The sequence below is a fragment of the Prionailurus viverrinus genome, chromosome B2, assembly GCF_022837055.1.
Source record: "Prionailurus viverrinus isolate Anna chromosome B2, UM_Priviv_1.0, whole genome shotgun sequence".
Taxonomy (NCBI): Eukaryota; Metazoa; Chordata; class Mammalia; order Carnivora; family Felidae; genus Prionailurus; species Prionailurus viverrinus.
In genome coordinates, this window is record NC_062565.1 from 20,505,110 (window position 1) to 20,527,472 (window position 22,363).

Here is a 22,363-nt window from a genome sequence, read left to right on the forward strand (position 1 = left end):
ACTGTAAACCATGGTTCTACCATAACTGTTGCAAAGGAGATGAATGAAAAGTGTTTGCCGATTTGAGCAAACTTACCATCCCGAGTCACCACGCTCAGCTGAAGCCCCATGTTGTGCTGTGGAGTCACGACCCACAGGTTGCTAGTGGCTGTGATGTCAAATTCCAGCCAGCCTTCTTCTGAGGCCCACACCATGCGGGTGTCCAACAAAAATAGGTCAGAGTCTCTGAAAGAGAGAAAAGACAGCATGGTGAGTACCACACCGCCTTCTTGGCCCATCCTCTCTGTCCTGCCTTGGCATTAAAGTGAAAATGCCAGCATCAGATCAGGTTCACCTAGGAGACACTGCATACAGTGCCTACCACGGTTCTGGCTCACACACACAATACAATCTGGAGATGGCTATCTGCTAGGGCACTTCAGAGCAAGGAATTTTCTCCCAAATATAGGTGGACCCCTCAACTTCATCAAAGGCCTTGCTAGGGCTGTTCATGCCAAGTCTTTCTCTGAAATAAGGGAGGGAGGGAGGGGGGGAGGAGGAAGGGAAGGAAAGGAAGAGAGGGAGGGAGGGAAAGGAAGTCATATTGTTGCTTCCTTTATGGCAAATGAACTCTAAAAAGAAAGGGGGGCATGAAAAAAAGAATTAGGAAAATATTAAAATCAAGATTCATGTGAGCAAAAAATGAAAAAAGTTGTGCTTTGTTCATATTTTTTTTTTTGTAAAATTAGGGCATGATAATCTTCACATGTTAGTTCCCGTGAAATAATGAGAAACAAGAAGCCACATCGTATCTATGAGTAATCTTTAGTCCCTTGTTTTAATTAAGGCCTGTGAGTGGTCCTTGCTGAGTGTGGGGTCCTTGCTGAGTGTGGGGTCCTTCCTCGTGTGGACAGTATAGCCACGGGTGTATGTTGAGTGATTTTAAAGTTCATCCCAGCACAGCTGTGAGCCATGGCTGGGGTTCTTGTAGGCAAACTCAGAATCCATACCCAGGGAGTAGTTTTATATATGTGTCTCTGTCTATCTATACATATGGACATAATTTTTGCTTACAGTTTTCAACTAACATAACCCTAGGAATTGTGGGAAGGTGGAGTAAGGGTTTCTTCCTGCTCCTGCACACGTCGTGATAGAGTAGTGTTAAGGGACAGTCCCCTTCATGTGTTTCAGGGACATGCTGAATCTGAGTTGACATCCCAGGATCACTGGCACGAAATGGCCAGGAATTCCCATGACAGGGAAGGGGAACCACTTTGGCCATGGAAAGATTCAAATCTCCTGGTGCCATATTTTACAGGATAGAAAAAGGACTAGAATTAAATACTGAATTTAAGATTAGTATCACAATACTAATGTCGTACACCAAAATTGGTTATAAAAGGCTTTCATCCACTTTGTTTTCCTTAACAACAATCCTGAAGGCTAGCAGCATATCATTATATAGCTGGGGAAATGGAGACTCAGATGTGAGGTTTCAGACATACAGCTAAGATCAAACGCTAGTAAGTAAAAGAACTGGCTAGCAAGGGGCGCCTGGGTGGCTCAGGAGGTTAAGCATCAGACTTTAGCTCAGGTCATGACCTTGCAGTTCATGTGTTTGAGCCCTGCATCAGGTTCTGTGCTGACAGCTAAGAGCCTGACACCTGCTTCGGATTCTGTGTGTGTCTCCCTATCTCTCTGCCCCTCCTCTGCTCGTGCTCTGTCTCTCAAAAATAAATAATTGTTAGAAAAAAATTTTTTAAAAAAAGCCTAGCAAGCAAGAAGAAAGCAAACAGATTCGGAGTTTTCCATACTATCATGCTGCCTTCTGAGATCAATATGAAAGACAGCCTGTGGCAAATGAATAAAATGCATTTCTATCCCATCAAATATCTATGAGGCCAGTGAAAATGTCTAAGTTAAACATTTTAGATTTCTGAGGGGAAACAATTTTTCCTGTTTACATGGCTTAGAGTTAGAAGGAAGTTCTATTGTCATCTTTTCCAAGCTTAAAACAGTAGGTAGAGCTAAAAGTAGTTTACTCAGCTGCTGACCAGGGTCCGCGGGGGGCCACTCTTGGGCCTGCCATCTTTAAAGCGCTCTCCCATGTGCATGTGTCATACCTCCTGTTGACAAATTACCCCCCAGGACTGAGGTAACTGTAAGCAGGGAGATGGGGGTGTTCATGGAAAACAGCAAGAGGGGAGTGCAAGTCCAAAGCTTTGAAGTGAAGATATAAAAAGACATAAATTCTGATCTAGAAGGTTGGAGAAGACCCTCATCCAGAAATAACACAGACGCTATGGACAGCAATGTGGGAAAATGTCCCAAAGGCAGCATGAGACGTGTCCATGTCAGAGCGGCACCCTCGAGGATGAAGACATAGTGAGAATTTCAGGGTGCCACGCTGCCCCTGAGGTGAAGGGGGTCCGCTGTCACTATCTACAGAGCTTCGATGACGGACCTGGCAAACGATTCTTAAGGCCTTGTAACAAGGACGCAAAAAACCTGAGTCTGGGACAGGAGTGTGGCAGAGATGGTACGAAGAGCTAGAATGAACTTTTATTTTGAAAAAGTAGGGTTTATAATAATGGAAATGGGCCTCTATTACAAGAGAAAGCAGGATGGGACACAAGTCCATCGTCCACAATAGGAGAGAAAGCAGAGAGGAGAAAAGGGGAAAACATGAATCAAAAACTAAACTTGGGGTAAAGGGGGAAGGTGTTGACGGGAAGGATTAACAATCATGACGTGGAAAGCATGAACTCCTCGGGGTTAGTGGAGACCTATGGACACAGGGAGCCTGAAGTTCTCTCCTGACTGCTCCTGAGTCACGCCGGGTCCCCGGGCATCTGTGATGTCTCTCCACCACCTTCCCAGGCCGTGCAGTGAGAACGCTGGTCCTCACTGCTTAGGAGACCAGTGGCATACACAAACACAGCCTGACAGCTGAGTCCAGAAAGATGGAAAACTCTGTGGCTCACCAGCAGTGAGGCAGCCTCAAATTCAGATGTTCTTTGAATCTACGATGCCTGGGTCCCATGGGAAGAAGGTGAGCTAGAGCATGCGCTTAACATGATGGGACTAAATGGACAAGGAACAACTACTATTCACTGTGTGCTTTCGATATGCAGGGTGCACCCAGAGCCTCTCCTTTATTCCTTGGGGACCCCGAGAGGCAGGTCCTATTACTGTCTCTCTCCTACAGCTGAGGGCATGGAGCCTAGAGAGGTGAGGTATATCAAAAGTCATACACGTATTAAGTGGGGTGACCAGAACTTACAATCAGAGCCCACACTCTTGGCTACCACATATCTCAAAAGCAGAGTCAAGAAAAGCACAGGGCCCAGGTTGAAAACTACTGCACCAGGGCTCAGAATAAGGTAAGGGTTCAAATCTACTGCACACCAATGCCAACATCAGCTGGATGCAGAAACGTGTTAAGATACTTGGAGCTGGCATGTGATCAGAAATCACGAGCAGGTTCTCCTATCAAGGCCAGGGAGGAAGAGGTGAAAGGTGCACACAGGAAGGGACCAAGATGGCTGACATCTGCTGAACTCTAGGGACCTTCTCAGTCTTACTCTACTCTTCTTCCCATGCACAATATTCTCTGTTTAGACTGAGAACACTACTGACACATATTCACCCAGCCAGGGTGAAAAATTAAAAAAACAAACAAAAACAAAAGGAACAACTTCATTAGCTCACCCTCAGTGTTTCCAATAACTCAGGTATTTAAGAGACGCTATTTGGGGCGCCTGGGTGGCTCTGTTGGTTAAGTGCCTGACTCTTGATTTCGTCTCAGATCATGATCCCATGGTCCATGGGATCGAGCTCCAAACTGGGTTCTGCGCTAACAGCACAAAACCTGCTTGGGATTCTCTCTCTTTCCCCCTCTCTCTGTCCCTCCCCCCTTCACGCTCGCTCTAGCTCTCTCTCTCAAAATAAATAAACATTAAAAAAAAGACATTATTTATGGCAAGTCAATGAAGTGGGTCAGGTCTCACCAACATCTATTTACTTTTCTTCAATGACATATAACCTTCTTAAGTCTCCTTACTATAAAAGTGTAGCCTCAGGGCCGCTGGGTTGGCTCAGGCGGACAGGTGTCCAACTTCAGCTTAGGTCATGATCTCATGGTTCATGGGTTCGAGCCCTGCGTCGGGCTCTGTGCTGACTGACAGCTCAGACCCTGGAGCCTACTTCAGATTCTGTGTCACCCCCTCTCTCTCTCTGCCCCTCCCTAACTCGTGCTTGCTCACTCTCTTGCTCTCAAAAATAAATAGAAATATTAAAAAAAATTTTTTTAAATACAAGGATTCCCTTCTGAATCTTATCTAAAACATGTATAACCAGTGGATAAAGAATCCTAGGGTCTGGCCAAAGTGACTGCCATTAAAAAAAAATTTTTTTTTAATACAAGGATTCGCTTCTGAATCTTATCTAAAACATGTATAACCAGTGGATAAAGAATCCTAGGGTCTGGCCAAAGTGACTGCCATGACTGGACTATTTGCACTTCCTACTTGGATGACTGACATACTCAAGTTAATACACCATGAAAGAAGATTCTGAAATGAGAGAGAGACAATTTTGAAAGAATTTACTGGGGCGCCTGGTGGCTCAGTTGGTTGGGTGGCTGACTTGGGCTCAGATCATGATCTCACAGCTCATGAGTTCGAGACCTGAGTCAGGCTCTGTGCTGACAGCTCAGAGTCTGGAACCTGCTTCGGATTCTGTGTCTCCCTCTCTCTCTGCCCCTCCCCCTCTTACACTCTGTCTCTTGGTCTCTCAAAAATAAATAAACATTAAAACATTTTTTACAAAAATAATTTACTGCCTATTTTGTTCTCTATCAACTCACAGAACCCCATGTTTCATGCTGAATATGCATTCCATCTTCAAGGATACAATAATTTTATTCTCAGTGTTATCTAACCTGAGGCAATGAGTTTCCTCATACTGTGATCATCCTGGGAAAATTAAGTTCTTAACAATTACCTAACAAGAGATTTCTAGAAAATGTAGAAATTTCTAGAAAATTTCACAAATTCACCTTGGGGCTAGAGTTGACTGACCAGCAAGTCACTTGCAAAGACTTGTGGAACTAGTGTTGATGGGCAAGGTCACCTCTACGTGGTCCCTCCCATTGCACAGCCTCCCAAGCACCTGCCCTTGTAGGTGACACTCCGTCAGGCTGAGAGGCAGACCCATGGTGAACACAGTGGGTCTCTTTCTTTTTCACCCCCATGGAAGAGCAGGAAGTATCTGAGCTCCTAGTGGCCAGCTTTGGTCTTTCCTGACAAATGGCACCCATTATAGTCATCCTGCCCTAGACAAGGTGCAACTTTGCTTACTACTCACCATTTTACTAGAAATATTCTTGATAAAGTAGAATTTAGATGTTTGAAGCAAGCAGATTTATGAAATATTTGATAAGGTGAGCCTGTGGTCTTGTGCCTTTATTTGTTCAGAACATTCTTCTACCTATATGTAGACTTAATGGTAAACTAAGATACGAAACAACATTCTTATAGTGATGAACTGACTTTATATGCAATGAGGTGAATTTAAACTTCAAAAAGAATGGAAGTCAAAAGCCAATCATTTTAGAAAGTGAGATAGTAAAGCAACATTTTTACTTTCCTCTTACATATCATATATAGAGAATTATGTTTAAACTTTTATCACTAAAAGGACAGAAAAGAATAGGATATTTGAAAACAGCCCTACGAATCAGCATAAACTGCTACACACACATCAATTTGAGTAACAAGGGTGAAGGCACATTATTATTATATAATTATCTAAGCTCTCATTGATTTTATGCCACTTTCCATTAACTAATTTTCACCTCAAGGACTAGCATGGTATAAAGAGATGTTTCAAATGGCAAAGGCACCTTAACTCTGTATGGAATATTCCATCTTCAACAAACGAATACAAGTCACTTTGCTGACAGAATATTAACCTAGCTAGCCCTTACATGCTGTTTACTACCTGAATGCTTTTACACATGCTAACGCCTCACAACCACCATAAGAGGTAAACGCCAGGGATATCATCACAGGTTTACAGATAGGGAAACTAAGGCACAAAGAGGTTAAGAAGCTTGCTCGCAGTCATACAGCCAGTAAACGTAGAGCTGGGATTTGAACCCAGGCAACTTTGCTTCAGTGGTGCACATGCTCTTAATCAATCATCAGAGCGGTGGTTCTCAAGTTCAGTTGGCTTCCTGTTGGAATCCCCGGGAGAGCTTGTTAACACACAGACTGCTGGGCTCACCCCCAGAGTTTCGGGGCATGGGGCCTGAGAACTTGCATTTCTAAGGTTCCCAGGTGATGCTGCTGGTCTGGGAATGACACTGTGAGAGCCACTGACCTACAGCATAGTCCCCCTCCCTTGAGTAGGACTAGCATTACCTTCACATGCTTTTTAGACTTAAGGTTCAAAGCTAACTGCTCTCGAGAGTTCTTGCTCCTCTCCTTAAAACAGTACAAAGCAAATGTAGAATGCTCACAGAGTAAATGTTTGATTGTCTTATGGATTGGAGTCCATAAGTCTTATGGATTGTCCTTATCCTCAGGGAGTTATCAAGTTAGACTAATAATCAGAATCACAAGCAAGATCAAGTCCAAAACAGCGGTATCATTAGAAGGCCCACTTCTCTGTGTCGAGGACAGAGAGAGGTAAAGCGGATGACTTTCCACAGATTCACAGCTACCTAACCTGCAAAATAATGTTCTCCTTCACTGGGGTATATACTCCAACATGCTCGAGTGATCAAGCACAGACTGAATGAGAAATCCAGCCGGCTTTTAAACATGTTATGTGCAAATGTTACGCTGTCATTGTCATCACCAATCCTACATTTCCATATCCTGTATGATCTAGGGAAATAAAACAGGAAAAATGCTGTTCATCTGTGATTTTTCTTTAAACAACAACAACAACAACAACAACCCCAGATGTCTTGCAAGGTAGTCTTAGCTACTACCATGGCCGGCCTCCCACAAGGCTGGACATCCTGGTAAGAAGATTCATGTGACTAAGGTGCCTCGGTGGCTCAGTCAGTTAAGTATCCAACTCTCAACCTCGGCTCAGATCATGATCTCACAGTTTGTGGGTTTGAGCCCCGCATAGGGCTCTGAGATGGAACCTGCTTGAGATTCTCTCTCTTCTCTCTGCCCCTCCCCTGCTCATGCTTTCTCTCTCTCAAAATAAATAAATGAACTTAAAAAAAAAAAAGAAAGAAAGAGAGAGAGAGAGAGAAGAATATGCACATGATTAAGGCAATCTGTTTCTGGGAACGAATAATATGGAAGGCACAGTTTCCAGAAATAAAGACCTATTTTCATGTTTACCAAGTTACCACTTGGTAACAGTCCCCAAACAACAGTTTCTCTTGCCCGCCACACCCTGACTCCCCCTCTCCCCCCAAGTGGAGCATTCTTTTGAGTATATCCAACTCTTTATGATAACCTCAATTCCTTTCTGTAATATTCTCTTCTACATTGTGCCTATGCAAAGAACAGAACTTAGATTGGCTAAGGAGTAAGGTTCAGTAGCTGCTTGAATTTTTTTCTTGAATTTCCAGTAGACCATTCTAGGTATGACTTCACTAAAGAGATGAAACTAACTAGTTATATAACCTGAGCTGTGGGTCAGCTGTATTGTCCCTTTTTCAGGGGCAAAGGAACAAATACTGAAAAGTTCAATGCTTGCCTGAGGCCCACGCTGAGTGTGCCAAAGATTATCAAGTCGGCAAGTAAGATTTCAGGAGTCCCTGAGGATCATACCTGTGAAAGCTAGATACAGAAAGAGAAACAGGTGTGGCTTGGTACAGTGATAAAGGGCTTTGATTTCCCTCTGCCCCAGGTACAATGAGGTTCTCTAATCCCGGCTTTCTCAAATTTGCCCTTCTCTTCAAAAAAGAACATAGTCTCAGGTATCTCACCTTTACCTCAGTGAAGATAAAGGTTCGTGTCACTTCAGCAAGCAGCACTGAAAACCCAACAGCATTTTTAGAGCAATCAATCTATAAGAAATGCTATTCGAAGGAAATTGCTCTCCTAGATCCTGGAACTGGATCAAGTACCAGGTTCAGGTCCTGTTCCCAAAACACCACCATTTGGTTAATAAATCAAAAGCAATATTTGTAGGGATTCATTATAAAGATTTCACCATAAAAATAATAAAAATACTATGATTCAGAGACACAGGCTTCTGGTTATAATGTAGCAAACTAACATTCCCACTAAGAACAACTGGGAAAAAAAAAAAGCTCATTTGTCATCATCTTAGAGCAATAGGACAGTCAACTCTTGATGGGTCAATTTCACAGAGAAAAAGAAAAACACATGGAGGTGAGCCCCACATTTGTATTCTCTTTGTATTGCCTTTTCATTTCAGGACATTGGATAATTCCTAGCCTGATGCATGGGTATCAGAAAGGAGCAGGAGCCTATAGCTTGGAACAGTATCTGTAACTGAGGATAAAAACTGGAGTTTCAGAAAGCAAGGGCTTGAAGGGCTAAGGTCTCAGAGGAAAGGGGCTGCATAAAAGTGAGCTCACAGAAGTTTGGGTTCACTTCCTCTAGGGCCTTGGATCTTTAAGTCCTGTATACCTTGAAGTCCAATGTTTCCGTGTGAGATATTTGCCAAATATTAGGCTGTTTATGCCTGGAGTAAGAAGTTGAGAAAACAAAGAGAAACTGCTTAAAAGGCAAAAAGCAAAGCAGAATTTTTGGCAGTTTCTTCATTCTAGGGAGTTAAATAGTAAAGCTCAGAGCCCACCAAGGAAGAGGAGTTCTGGTAAACATCCTAGACTTTCAGCTGAGACTCCCTGAAGAGCTAAGCTCTAGGAGAAAGGGAAAAACCAAAAACAGATAATCCTTAACACATCCTTAAATACCCCCATTGGAACAAAAGAACAAGATGATCATGGTGTATTTTGTCTGCCTTCCAGAAGAATTTAGAGTCCACTCTGGAAAGAGATAACAGTATCTATTAAATATTTTCCATAAATAATTTCCAGAATTTATTTTTTAAAAAGTATCAGGCATGCCAAGAAATAAAACCAAATGAGGAAAAATCAAGGGAACAAATAGATAATGGGAACAGACCCATAGGTGATCTAGACAATAGAGTTATCAGACATGATCCCTGAATCAAGCCTTGTATAAAAAGGATAATAAATGGCAAGTTAAGCTTGTTCCAGGGATGTAAGGTTGGTTTAACATTTGGAAATCATTTAATGTAGTATATCACATTAATACTTAGGGAAAAAAATCATATAATCATCCCCCCAAATTCAGAATTTTTTAAATAAAATTTCACACCAATTTCTAACATTAAAAAACTCTTAGCAAACCAGAAATAGAGAACTTCTTTATTCTAATAAAGATTATCTACAAAAACAGTTTTAGCAAACATCATCCTTAATGGTAAAATATTAAGTCTTCCCCCTATAAGATTCAAAATATCATAGGGATTTCTAATCTGAGACAGAAATCTGAATCAAATTCAAAATTTTACTGGATGTCCAGCTAGCATAATAAAAACAAGAAAAACAGAGGAAGATAAACTATAAGAATTACAAAAGAAGAAATAAAACTGATATTTATAGATGGCAAGATTATATTTATAGAAATTCCAAAATTTTGCACAAAAAAATTTTTAGAATGAATATGTGAATTTGCAAGGTTGCTGGATATAAGATCAACATACAAAAATAAGGGCATCTTGGTGGCTCAGTTGGTTAAGCATCCAACTCTTGACTTCAGCACAGGCCATGATCTCACAGTTCCGTGAGTTTGAGCCCCCTATTGAGATCTGTGCTGACAGCACAGAGCCTGCTTGGGATTCTGTCTCCCTCTCTCTCTGTCTCTCAAAAATAAATAAATAAACTTAAAAAAATCCAAAAGTCAATTGTATTTCTATATGTGAGCAAAAATAATTAGACACCAAAATTTTTAAAAGCTAATAATATTTACAATAGCATAAAAAATCTTCAAAACCTGGAATATTATAATGTTCTATAAATAAGAATAATGTAATAAAAATATCCAAGACACACAAAATTACAAAGAATTACTGAAAAAAGTGAAAGAAAGCCTAAATAAATACCACATTAGACTGGAACATTCAATATTTGTAAGAGTCAATTCTTTCCAAATTGATCTCTAGATTTAATGCAATTGCCATTAGAAGCCCAGCAAGTTTCCTTGTGGAAATTAAAATGGTGATTTTACAATTTATACCGGAATGCAAAAGGCCATAAGTAGCTGAGAAAGCTAATTGAAGAAATTGAAGAAAGAAATTCTTCAAAATCTGAAGAATTTAGATACCATTTTTCAAGACTTCTTATAAAACTGAGAGAATGAAGAGTATAAGATTGGTGCAAGAAAAGTCAATCAATGGAATTGAATGAAGGTCTCAGGCCCAGACCCACACAAACATGGCTACCTGGTTTATTTTGGAGACGCCACTGAAGTGCATGGAAAAAGGAGAGTATTTCAATAAATGATACTGGATCAATTATGTATTTCTATTCTTACACAGCGAGGCTATCTACTTCACAAGTTCACTTAGGATCTCTAATATCTATTACTTTAGTGAGACCATTATGCTGAGCTGAAAACTTTCATTTTTTAAAAAAAAAATTTTAATGTTTATTCATTTTTGAGAGACAGAGACAGAGACAGAGCACGAGCTGGAGGGGTGCAGAGAGAGAGGGAGACACAGAATCCGAAGCAGGCTCCAGGCTTTGAGCTGTCAGCACAGAGCCCAATGTGGGGCTTGAAACCACAAAACATGAAATCATGACCTGAGCCAAAGTCAGCCGCTTAACCAACCGAGCCACCCAGGCGCCCCTGAGCTGAAAACTTTCATATCCCACTGCCTCTTGGTCATCCACTCATGCTTCAAACATGTCCACACCTGAACTCCTCCTAACTCCCCTTCCCTCGCTTATTCCTGTGTTCCCTATCTCTATGAATGGTTCCAAGAGCACTATCAAACTAAATATTCTGGAGACATGTGTTTTTGCCCTTTGAAAGTTATTTTCTCTCCTGAAACAATTTTATATTGTATATTTATATCGGTGAACTTGGCCAAAAATTTAGTTCAAGCAATAATTCAATCTGAGATTGTTCCCAGGCACTCTACTAGCTTGGGTTTTGGGTGGCCTGAAGAAATCTTTCTCAGTTTCAAAATCCAACTCTAATGCAGCATTGCCTTTTTCCCTTGATTCGAAGATGCATTTCTTCACAACCTAAGGCTACTTAAGTCAGGATGAAACACATGAACTAAAACAACAACAAAACTTTGCCTATCTGCAAACAGAGGAGTATGTTGTGACATTGCTTATTATCAAGAGGAACTTAATTTTAAAGTTGGGAATGAATTCTCAATCTAAATGTCTTCCAAAGACTGCACCATGATAGAACACAGAAAAGTTACCATATACACAGAAGACGGACTATGACTGCCAGCAATGCAATTGCCAAAACATATAGAGCAGAATATGGAATTTCCAAACTAGCAGCAGCGAGTGGGCCAATGCCTGTACCAAACTGTACCATCTTTCAGACCCTGAAAACATTTCTGGCGGGCTTTCAAGAGATGATGTTTGACTTTGAATTCTAAGTGGACGAAATTCAAGTAAGAACAGTAAAAGACTGTCTTTAACCCAAGAAGAAACGTAGGTAAAAACGATCTTCTTGAAAGGTCTCAAAATTGCACTATTAATCTAAAAGTGCTATCAAAGTAAAGATCATGAGTACGTGTTATGGAAAGCAACAGGCTACCATCATGAGCGGAAGGTCCCAAGGTATTCAGAGCAGCCTTTACACTCCAAGCATGAAGACAGCTTAGGGTATACGAGTTTCAGGAGAACATGGTAAAGTAAATGGACAAACAGATAATACTAGGAATAAGTGAAGATACTTTTATATAAGATTTTCTAGTATTTTTTCTCATCCACACCCTTCCTCTAGAAAAGCTAATAGATGCTCAATAGCTCAACAAAGGTTTTCTTTGGAAAAACCTGGAAAGCCAAAGAAGCAGGGCCTGAATTCTAGCACATCTGGTCCCCAACAGAGCCCCATCTCATTGGACATCCAAACAGAAGCATCCTTTGGAATGCTTGCATCAAAGCTAAGCAGATGGATATAAGGGATGTGCCAGAAGGGGACTGCTGACCTCTTTCTGACACTTCAGCTTTATCTTGGGACTGTCCCCATGTCATCGGGGTGACTTTTGGGAAACAGCAGGTGACAATGGAGGCCTAAATTGGGGTTGGCAAAATTCATATGTGCCACGTTTCATTCTCTAAAAGGAAACATGCCGGCCTGCTTAGCTGATGGGGTCAATGGTTAAGTCCTCCTAGCAGGGGGATATGTGAGAAGGCTCTTTCCAAACTCTAAGTGCTATGCGAGTGCCAATTTTCACCAGTGTCATCATAGAACCATGATGATGTAGAATATCAGATATTAACACCATGTGCAAAGGGCACCCCGTGCTACTCTGATTTAACTGTGAGCACTGCTGGGTTGCTAACCAAATGCTGCTCTATGGGTTGCTCCAGATCTTTTCAGCACTTAGATTCTATCTCAGGGCTTATTCTCAGTTTTTGAATAAAGTATCAAATGTTTCCCTGCTCTTACTCAAAGCGCCATCTATTCAAGTAGTCACTTTCTGGAACTTACCTAGTCCAGTGCTTTCTTATCAGTAAGAGGAATATATTTCTGCAGAATTCATAGCAATGGCTTATCTTCCAAGAATCTTTTCTGACCCTGCCCTGGGTCAGCCTTCTTAGCTGCTTTTATATCAAGAGGCCCAACATATCATTTCTGCCTTAGCTGAGGCTATGACTTCAGCACCAGAAAACCTGCCTTTTTATGTTTTTATTTTTCAAGGAGGCCAACTATCTTGCAAAGCAAACGTTTGTTAAATTAAGTTAATCCATCAAATTCTCCAAATTTCACTTAAACACAGATTAGACAAATAAGTTTCTTCACAAGCCCGGAGGATCATTTTTAGCCAGGACACCCCAAGACAGTACAGATGGGGAGATCAAACCTTCCCCAGAAGGAGTCCTGCAGTTAAATCTGGAGGCCTCAGGAAGAACATTAAGAGACAGCAGGAGGCCTGGGCTCCTGGCCCACCGATAAGAAAAGAAAATCTCTTGGCCAACCTGGAGCCCTTCAAAAGCATGGAATTCTCCCAAACCTCCCCATATTTCCCCTTTCCTATGCACAAAAGTTAAATACATCCGACCGCCAAATACTCCCATCCTAGAAGGCAGAGAAATTACAACTTTGCTTTGACACAGTCATCAAAGTTGGGACCGTTTGGGATTTTGTTTTCCAAACTCGCTGCTGGCCTCGAGAAAGTATGACACCACCATGTTAAGCACAAGGCAGCTGTTCATTTTTGGCTAGAGTTCAACATAAACCTTACAAATGGTCTGCTAGCTCTATTTGTTAAATAATAATAATTTTGAAAAATCCCATAGTTACAAAAATCCCAATCTAGTGTTTTCACTAGAAAGCTTTTCCTGCAGAACAGAGAAAACCATGTATTCCAAACAAATGCCTGAGCCAGAAAGGTACTGGTAGGTTATTATTATTTTTTTTAATGTTTATTTATTTTTTGAGAGAGAGAGAGCAAGTGAGCGTGAGCCAGGGGAAGAGCTGAGAGAGAAAGAGAGAGAGAGAGAGAGAGAGAGAGAGAGAGAGAGAGAGAGAGAGAAGGAGACACAGAATCCAAAGCAGGCTCCAGGCTCTGAGCTGTCAGCACAGAGCCCAATGCAGGGCTCGACTCATGAACCACAAGGTCACTACCTGGGCCAAAGTCGGACACTTAACCAACTGAGCCACCAGGTGCTGGTATCAGTAGGTTATTTCTGCCAGATAAATACAGTGGACAAATAATTAGGCAGATTGAAAAATCAATGGCTAAAGCAGGTCCAAAGAATCACCACTGAGTATAAATTCTCTCTGAAACCTCAAAAGATAAAAATCTACCAACCAATAATTTATTATTTCAAAAGAGACCCTCCCTTAACACTTATTAACTATGCTTTTATTCAGGAGTGAAAATCAGACATCAGAAAACTTTCCCTTCTTTCTGAAATTTTGGTTTGTAACAGATACCACAATAGCTATATTTTGCTTATTATATAACCATCCCACCTAAAAACTCACATACAACCATCAGTGCACATGTTCCACACCATGACGTGTCCCCAAAGCCTGGCATGTGTCTTTCCTTCTTCTCTGTTTCCCTCATTACAGACTTGAAAATGCACAAGGGCCAAATGTTGGCAGTGCTCTCAAAGTAAACCTTTTATGGGGCAAGTTAAGGTCCGTTATTATTTTAGTGTGCCTATTTGTGGCAGACCCACACACAGATCCATAGGTCCAGGAGAAGCCAAAGTCATCCCTAAACCTTCGGACATTCTTGGGAAGTCAACAGACATCCAGGACCGAAAAAGCAAGAATCGAGACTTGGTGTATAAAACCAACGCTGGCGAATCCCTTACAGAGTTTGTAAATGTGGGGCTCCTTTCCTCTCTGCATTCGCTTTCATTTTTATCTGCCTACTTACCACAGAATTGCCAGGCTGTCACAACACATGCTGCATTTCCACGTCACGAGCGCTCACATGGAAGCATGCGGTGGTGCTAATCTGTGCGTCGGGATCACCAGTCTCTCTGGACTACCGAACTGACTGACCCCCAAATACTAAGCACAAGTCAAGGTCACTGGCTCGCTCTCTTGTGCTACAGGATTGCACCAGCTGCTGTAATATTTCTTTCCTTGGCCCATCTAATCCTCCAGAAACTACTCTGTGGAAGTTTTTCTTTATCGGTGAGCAGCCCCAAGAACATGTTCTGTTGAAGTTCTTTTGTAAAAACAGCCTGGCCTCATTTCAAAAAACAAGAATAATACAGACAGGGTGGGGAGGGGGTGGGGCACGGTCTATTGTTGCCCTGAACCCAAATGAGAAGAGATACATTTGAGACACACAAAGATATATTGTATCATTTGGATGTATATATTATATGCAAACACACAGCTTTCTATTAACTTGAATCAGTATCCTTTGCAAGCATCCTTATGTAACTGTCACGTGTGAATCTATTTTAGCCACCTTCTCGCCCATCATTCAAAGTAGGCACTGAAAAACGGTGGGATATGTTTTTTGCCCAATAAGGCACGTGTTCTCTGATCACAAAGGATGCTTAGTAAAGACCGTCCACTGGCTTGCTTAGGAACACAAAACTATTTGGAAAAATCTTCATTTTAATAACAAAAAATCTCCCTGCTGGCCAAACACTACCATTCAGAACACATCCCTCGTCATGCTCATGGCTGCCCTTGGACTCCACATCACGTTCCACAGACACACTCGCGGTCAGACGATGGCGGGGTGAGAAATGGGGGCCAGCCCCACCCTTTGGGGTTCCTTGCGCCTTCATACCTGTGCTGATGCTCCTGCAAGACTTGATAAATGCTGATAAGAAAAGTTTGGTTTTTAAAACTCCCCACAACACAGTCCTTGTAGATTCGGAATTCTGCCGCCGTCACCGCCTCACCCTCAGGAATCTGGGATAAGTTGAACTTGAACTCTTTGTGGTATCGCTGGCCAGGGGAGAACTCCTTCTCGTGCTCCACTATAAGATTAAACAAGAGAGAGTGACAACTATTGTTACTTGACTAAGTGCCACAGGCTCACCTCAAGAAAGCCGCCCCGTTTTCATTCATAAGTGGATTACCGGTTACCAATGGCTTAGGAGAGGGGATGGGGGCGGGGGGGGGGGGGGGTAGCAAGAACCAACAGAGGCTGACCTGTCACACAGGCTGAGATTAAAATCCCTCATTTGACCCAAGGATTAAATAAAACTCTTAGATTCTATTTGGTTTAAATACTTTAAATACTTAGTTGAAGTACGTTGCATAAAAGCAAGTTATTTTAAACTCTTGGCTTTGGATGTCCTCATCCATGGAGACAAGAATTCACAGGGCTTCCCAAGGAAGTTGTGAGAATGGAGAAAACGAATATGATGGTGCCCGGTGATCCTGGCCCCGGTCACCCCCTCCCGCCCCCTTGACTTCCTCTGCTGCCTGGTCCCCCTCAGATTGGTTCACCAGTCACCATCAAGCGGTTGACGAGACCAAGGGTAGCCCTGAGCTGACCTCTGAGGGGGATGGTGGGGGAGGGTCCTTGTGGTGGAGGGGACCGAGGAGTGCATTGACCTCAGCCTGAAGCTCCAAGAGTCCTTGGATTTTGCCTGCTGCTCTGTGGCAATTTTTGTTGAGGGGTTTAGGGTAAAGCTTCAGAGAAAATGCCACTCTTAAGTCCACTGCCCTCCCTTCTCCAGGAAGAAAGGGAGGGCTGCAGGAATCTGAGGCCAGGGCCCCTCCACTTAATCTTTGTGTACAACCCAAGTGTGGGGACGGACACGTGAAAGCAAACTGCCAATGGTATGTATAGCTTGCTATTTTCTAAGGCTTTTCTAAAAACTGGGAAAGATTTGAATCTGAATGTCATTTTTACTTTTTTTAAACATGTCTTTTTTTTAAGTTTATTTATTTATTTTGAGAGAGAAAGCACTAGAGCAGGGGAGGGGCAGGGAGAGAAAGAGAAAGAGAGAGAGAGAGAGAGAGAGAGAGGGGGAGAGAGAGAGAGAGAGAGAGAGAGAGAGAGAGAGAATGAGAATGAATGAATGAATAAATCCTAAGCAGGCTCCATGCTGTCAGCACAGAGCCTGACACGGGGCTCCAACTCATAAGCCATGAGATCATCACCGGAACTGAAATCAAGAGTCAGACGCTTAACCGACTGAGCCACTCAGGCGCCCTTGAATTTTTTTTAAATGAAATCTTTCCCCTGCATGAAGATAAATTATGGAAAACTATAACCGCTGATTATCATTTTTCAGCGTCAGCTTCCAGTTGTCTATATAAAGTCCTGTGTGAGAGAAATGGTATCAACCTCAGATGCTTAACTCATAGACGTAAAAATTAAAAAAAAAAGGGACTGCTCTGCTTCCCACCATAAATCCTTGACTCTTTTCTCCAGGGTTTGGAAACGCTTCTGCCCTACTATTCCTATTGGTTTTTTTTCTTAATGGCAACCGCAGTGAAATCTCATGAGTAAATTAATCCTTTATGGCAGAGTTTTCCCAGGGCTGTGGGTAGGAAAAAAAACAACAACAACAACAAATTATTTGCCACCTCCAACTGCCCATTTTCTCCCACATGTGTTGGAGATTTAGCTTCTTTAAACAAAACAAAACAAAAACACCAATAACTCTTTATAAGAACCTAAGACCTCAATGGCATTTGCGGAGGAAGCTAAGGAAAAGTTAAGCCATGTATAGGTAGGAGATTTTAAATAAAGAATTTCTGTAACTGCCATGTGAGTATGCTAAAATCTTTTAGATTCAAGTTATCTCTTCATTTGGGGGGTGGTATAAAAAATAAGCTTGGACTTGTGTAAGACTTTGATAGTTAAAAAAAAGAAAAAAGAAAAAAAACAAAACCAAGATCTAACCACAAAGTAAACCACGGTTCAGTCCCAACAAGAGAACAGGTTTTCTAATTTAGTGGCTAAGCATGAAAAGCAATCTTGTTGGTGAGTTCACCCAAGGACACCCATACATGAGGGTATATCACTTTTCCCTAAAACTGATCTGCCTTTTAAGTGTGATATGTTATCATTGGTGGTTAAAAAGTGAATCAAATCTGATTTCCCAAACAGACTTTCTTAAAAACAAAACAAAACAAAACAAAACAAAACAAAACACCAGTCACATAGCTTTTCTATAGGGCCTTTTGGTTGCTTAAATTTTAATATCAATAAATAAAAATATATTGTTAAGATTCATGTGAAAGAATGCATACGAATTCCCCAAAGAAGTCTTTCAATCACTATTAGTATAAAACAATAGTTAGAAAGAATAATGGATGTGATACAAGATATAAGATAGTAACAAGATATTTCAGTTATAAGAAGTAAACAGAAACTTCAATAAATCAGGAATGTGGTCTCTAGTTCTAGACAAGTATATCACCCCCAATAAACCACAGTTCTGTGTATTCAGACTACTGGGTGGTCCCCCTCCCCTGGGGTAGGCTCCGTGACCTTCTCTGTACCCATTTCATTCAGCAACAGTGCTTCTGAGTGACTTCCAAGCTTTGAACTTCCTTCCACTTAGACTTCTTGGAATGCTTATCTGGGGGAAAGATGGTTACCATGTAAGAGGTCCAAGTACTCTGATCCTCTATGCTATGAGGAAGCCCAAGCTAACCATGTAGAGAGACTGTATGGTACATGAAGAGACAGATGGAGGGAGAGAGGGAAGAGTCCAGTCAGTCTCTGACCACCTCAGCTGAGGCACCACACATGTTATAAAGATGCTATGTTAGATGCCCAATCCAGGGGAGACTTTGGAGGACTCCAACCCCAACCAGCATCTGTCTACACCTGCATGAGAGACCTTGAGCAAGAATCACCCAGTTGAACCTGGTCATTTCACAAGACTGTGGGAAGTAGCAGCACATTGTTTTAAGCCACCGTGATCTCGGGTGGTTTGTTACACAGTAATCGGTAATGAACACAAAGAGGACTAGGGAGGACAGGAGAGGATAAGAAAGAGATGGGAAGTCTAGGAGAAATCACATGCAATTATTAAGGATTTCAAAGTGCTGGGAAGCAGTATGTATGACTGAGGAGGAATCCTGGCAAATGATCACAGACAAATGTGAAGAGTTAAGGAATCTAAAAATGAGAAACTAGGGGGTACCTGGGTGGCTCAGTCAGTTGAACGTCTGACTCTTGATTTCGACTCAGATCGTGATCCCAGAGTCATGAGATGGAGCCTCTCATCTGGCCCCATGCTGATCATAGAGCCTGCTTAAGATTCCCTCCCTCTCTCTCTGTCCCCATCTCTCTTCCTCCCTCCCTCTCCCCCACTTGAGTGTGCTTGCGCACTCACCCTCTAAAACTAAAAAAATAAAAATGAGAAGACAGGAGCATAGTTCAAAGCCTTCACCTTATTACAACACGAATTAGAGCTCATTGCCTTATTATGTGCATTTTCCCAGTTCTCTACTGACCCCACATTACCTTGAAGCACTTTGAACTTTCTTTTACATTTCCTTTATTCCTTCTTTGAGGAGATTCAGGGATCTGATTGCCCCCACCTCATTTTCAGCCCTCTCACTCAACCTCTTTACTCCACTGTCTTCCACACCTCTCTTGAAGCCTCTTGGCTGGAAGTTGTACCACCTTCTTTCCTCTCCCCACGATACTTCAGCCACGAGTCATTAGAGTTTGCCTGGAACGCCTCTCTCACCCAGTCTTTTGCCTACAACTGAATTTACATAGTGTGTGCGCTAATGTCTCATAGGGATACAAGACATAAATGCGGTTATGTCACTGCTCACACGTGCATTTGAAGACCACAGTGGTAAAACTGTAATGTTTCCAGCAAGCTTAGCGTTCCCCCTTCAAGCTCTATGATTCTGCACTCCTGAAATATCAGACAACTCAAGAAATATGAGAGGTAATGAAAGGGAGAGGGCTGAGTTCTGAACTCAGCACTCAAGGCTATTTTGTAACTCCTAGCCTTTTGGCATCTCAGTGGTGGTGCCAAACATGATTGAGTAGTATCTAAAAGCGTTGATGAAGGGTCATTCTGCCAAACTGGTTTTGAATTCCAGCTCCCCTTTTCCTGATCTGTGTGATGCTGAGCAAGATATTAGCCAAAATTTGTTATCAGTTAAGTGAGAATCATAGCATTTCTGAAGATTGAGTGAGACAATCTATACAAAAGAGTCAGTGGTAGAGTAAGTACTTAATAAATATTAGTTGTGATGATCATTAGCTGATGCTTGAGAATCTAGCTCTACTGATGGAGTATCTTTGCTGAGTAATTAAAATTTACTTCGGAGTCTTTTGATAAGGCCAATCAATGGTTCCTCTAAATTACCTTTTTAATTTGGAGAGATGCATTCTGTGTAAAGGGCAGTAAGTCAAATCACTACATTGTGTATCATCAGTCTTGGTGTTTGGCTAATGAATACAGCTCTGTGTTCTCTGAGGTGGTAATTCCTAGAATTTTTTTATTTCACGGACCAGTAAAAACTTTTTAACAGTAACGACCTTTTGCAAGTTCATTTACTTTTTCTGTTTGCCATCTTTGAAAGCAGTAGAACAAACAAAACAACAAACTGCATCCTTTTAACTCGATGATCATTTCTAAAGGTTCTTTTAACACCAAATAAAATAGAAAGGACATAGTTAAAGACCATATACAATCCCATATACCAGGTGAAATATCAGACCAGCACCGGACCTTTGCCCAACATGCAGGAACCATAGCCCAAAGGAGTAGCAGTTCCTAGTTGAGGATTCAAAATGTAAGTTATGTAATACTATATATACAAAAGGATATATGCAACTTACGAAGGTAATGAAGCATCCTAACAAACACTGAGGAAACCGGCACCCAACTGGAATATGACAAATACTGTGTTATTCCTCCCTGGTGCCATCCCCGGCACCTGCCCAAAAAGTATCTAGAATCATGAATAGTGCCCAGCACTGTCTTGCCTTTTAAGAACTAACAGTTTCACTACATATGTATCACTAAATCAGTGTTTTTTCTTTTTTCCCTTAAAGTCTGTCAGAGACATAATGGAAACTTTATAGGCACACATGGAAAATCCAGGCACGGTCACAGCTAAGAGTGAAGGCAGCCCAAGCAGATGGCCATATTGCCTGTCAGCTGGTGGGGAGGTGAAGTCCCATGGGTGTGGCCTGGCTGCTCTGGAGGTGATGGGTGACTAATAATTCTTCTTCTTCAGCTCTACCTCGTACAAATCCACTAAAAACATGGACGTTTTCTTAACAAGTGCTGGCAAGGATGTGGAGAAAGTTAGAACCTTTGCGCTTTGCTGGTGGTGACCTAAGATGGGGCAGCTGCTATGGGAAACAGTTTGGCAAGTCCTCAAACACACACCGAATCACCATATGATCCAACAATCCCACTTTTAAGTACAGACAGGTATCCACAAGAATTGAAAACAGGAACTTCAACAGATATCCGCACACCCATGTTCCTAGCAAGATTCACAGTAGCCAAAAGGTACAAGCAACTCAAGGGTCCACTGATGAATGAAAGGATAAACACTGTGGCAGAGACAGACAGAGGAATATTGTTCAGCTTTAAAAAGGAAGGAAACTCTGACATAGGCTACGACATGGATAAACCTTGGGGACATTATGTGAAGTGAAATAAGCCAGTCACAAAAAGACAAATATACGCACTTACATGCGTGTCAAATTCATAGAGACAGAATGTAAGAATGGTGGTTTCCAGGGGCTGGAGAGGGGAATGGGGAGTGAGTGTTCAGTGGGGACAGTAATTTTAATTACTCAGCAAAGACATACTCCATCAGTAGAGCTAGATTCTCAAGCATCAGCTTGGGAAGATGATAATGTTCTGGAGACGGATGGTGGTGATGGCTGCACGACAGTGTGAATACACCTAATGCTGAATTTGTACAATTAAAAATGGCGGAAGCGGTAAATGTTATGAGTATTTTACCACAAAAAAAACTAAAAATGGGCATTTTTCTTACATAATCACAATGAATGATCACAGCTAAGTTAAATAATTCATTTTCTTTTTTTTTTTTTTAATTTATTTATTTGAGAAAGAGTGCCAGCAAAGGAGGCGAAGACAGCGACGGAGAGAGAGAATACAAAGCAGGCTGTGCACTATTAGGGCTCCATGTCATGAACTGTGAGATTATGACCTGAGCTGAAATCAAGAGTCTGACACTCAACTGACTGAACCACCCAGGTGCCCCCATTACTGTTTTCTAATATCCAATCCCTAATCAAATTTTCTCAAACACCTCAAAAAAACTATGTTGCTGTGTTTGGTTCATTGGAATCAGGAGACAAACAGGGTCCACTCGTTACACTTGGTTGTTCTGTCTCCTAAGTCTCTTCCAAAATAAGCAAACCAGGAACAGAAAGAACCCCACTAATCTGATCATGAATCCATCTAAAAAACCTACAATGAACAACATTCTCAATGGTGATACACTCAGACATTTCCTTTAAAATCAGGAAGAAGACAAAGATGTCCATTTTCAGTCTTGAGGTCCAGTTCAGCATTGCTGAGATTAAATAATAGGAAAGGAAGAGTACTATTACAAATTGTTAAACCTAGTAAGAAAATTCATCAGATTGCTTCCTAGATGGTCTCGGTGAGTTAAAGTTGCTCTAACAAAAGTACTACAGACTGAGGGGCTGAAACAATAAACATTTCTCACAGAGATCAGTGTGCCAGCAC

At 41.7% G+C, this 22,363-nt stretch overlaps 1 protein-coding gene across 1 annotated transcript in view; it reads right to left on the reverse strand.

Moving 5' to 3' along the window:
* BMP6 (bone morphogenetic protein 6) overlaps positions 1-22,363 on the reverse strand; it is a 158,737-nt gene that overhangs the window by 16,694 nt on the left and 119,680 nt on the right. Inside the window, exons 2-3 of the mRNA XM_047858565.1 lie at positions 15,472-15,664; positions 77-225 (exon numbers count right to left, since the gene is read on the reverse strand). Coding sequence (XP_047714521.1) covers positions 77-225; positions 15,472-15,664 — 342 coding nt within the window. The remainder of the gene's footprint in view (positions 1-76; positions 226-15,471; positions 15,665-22,363) is intronic.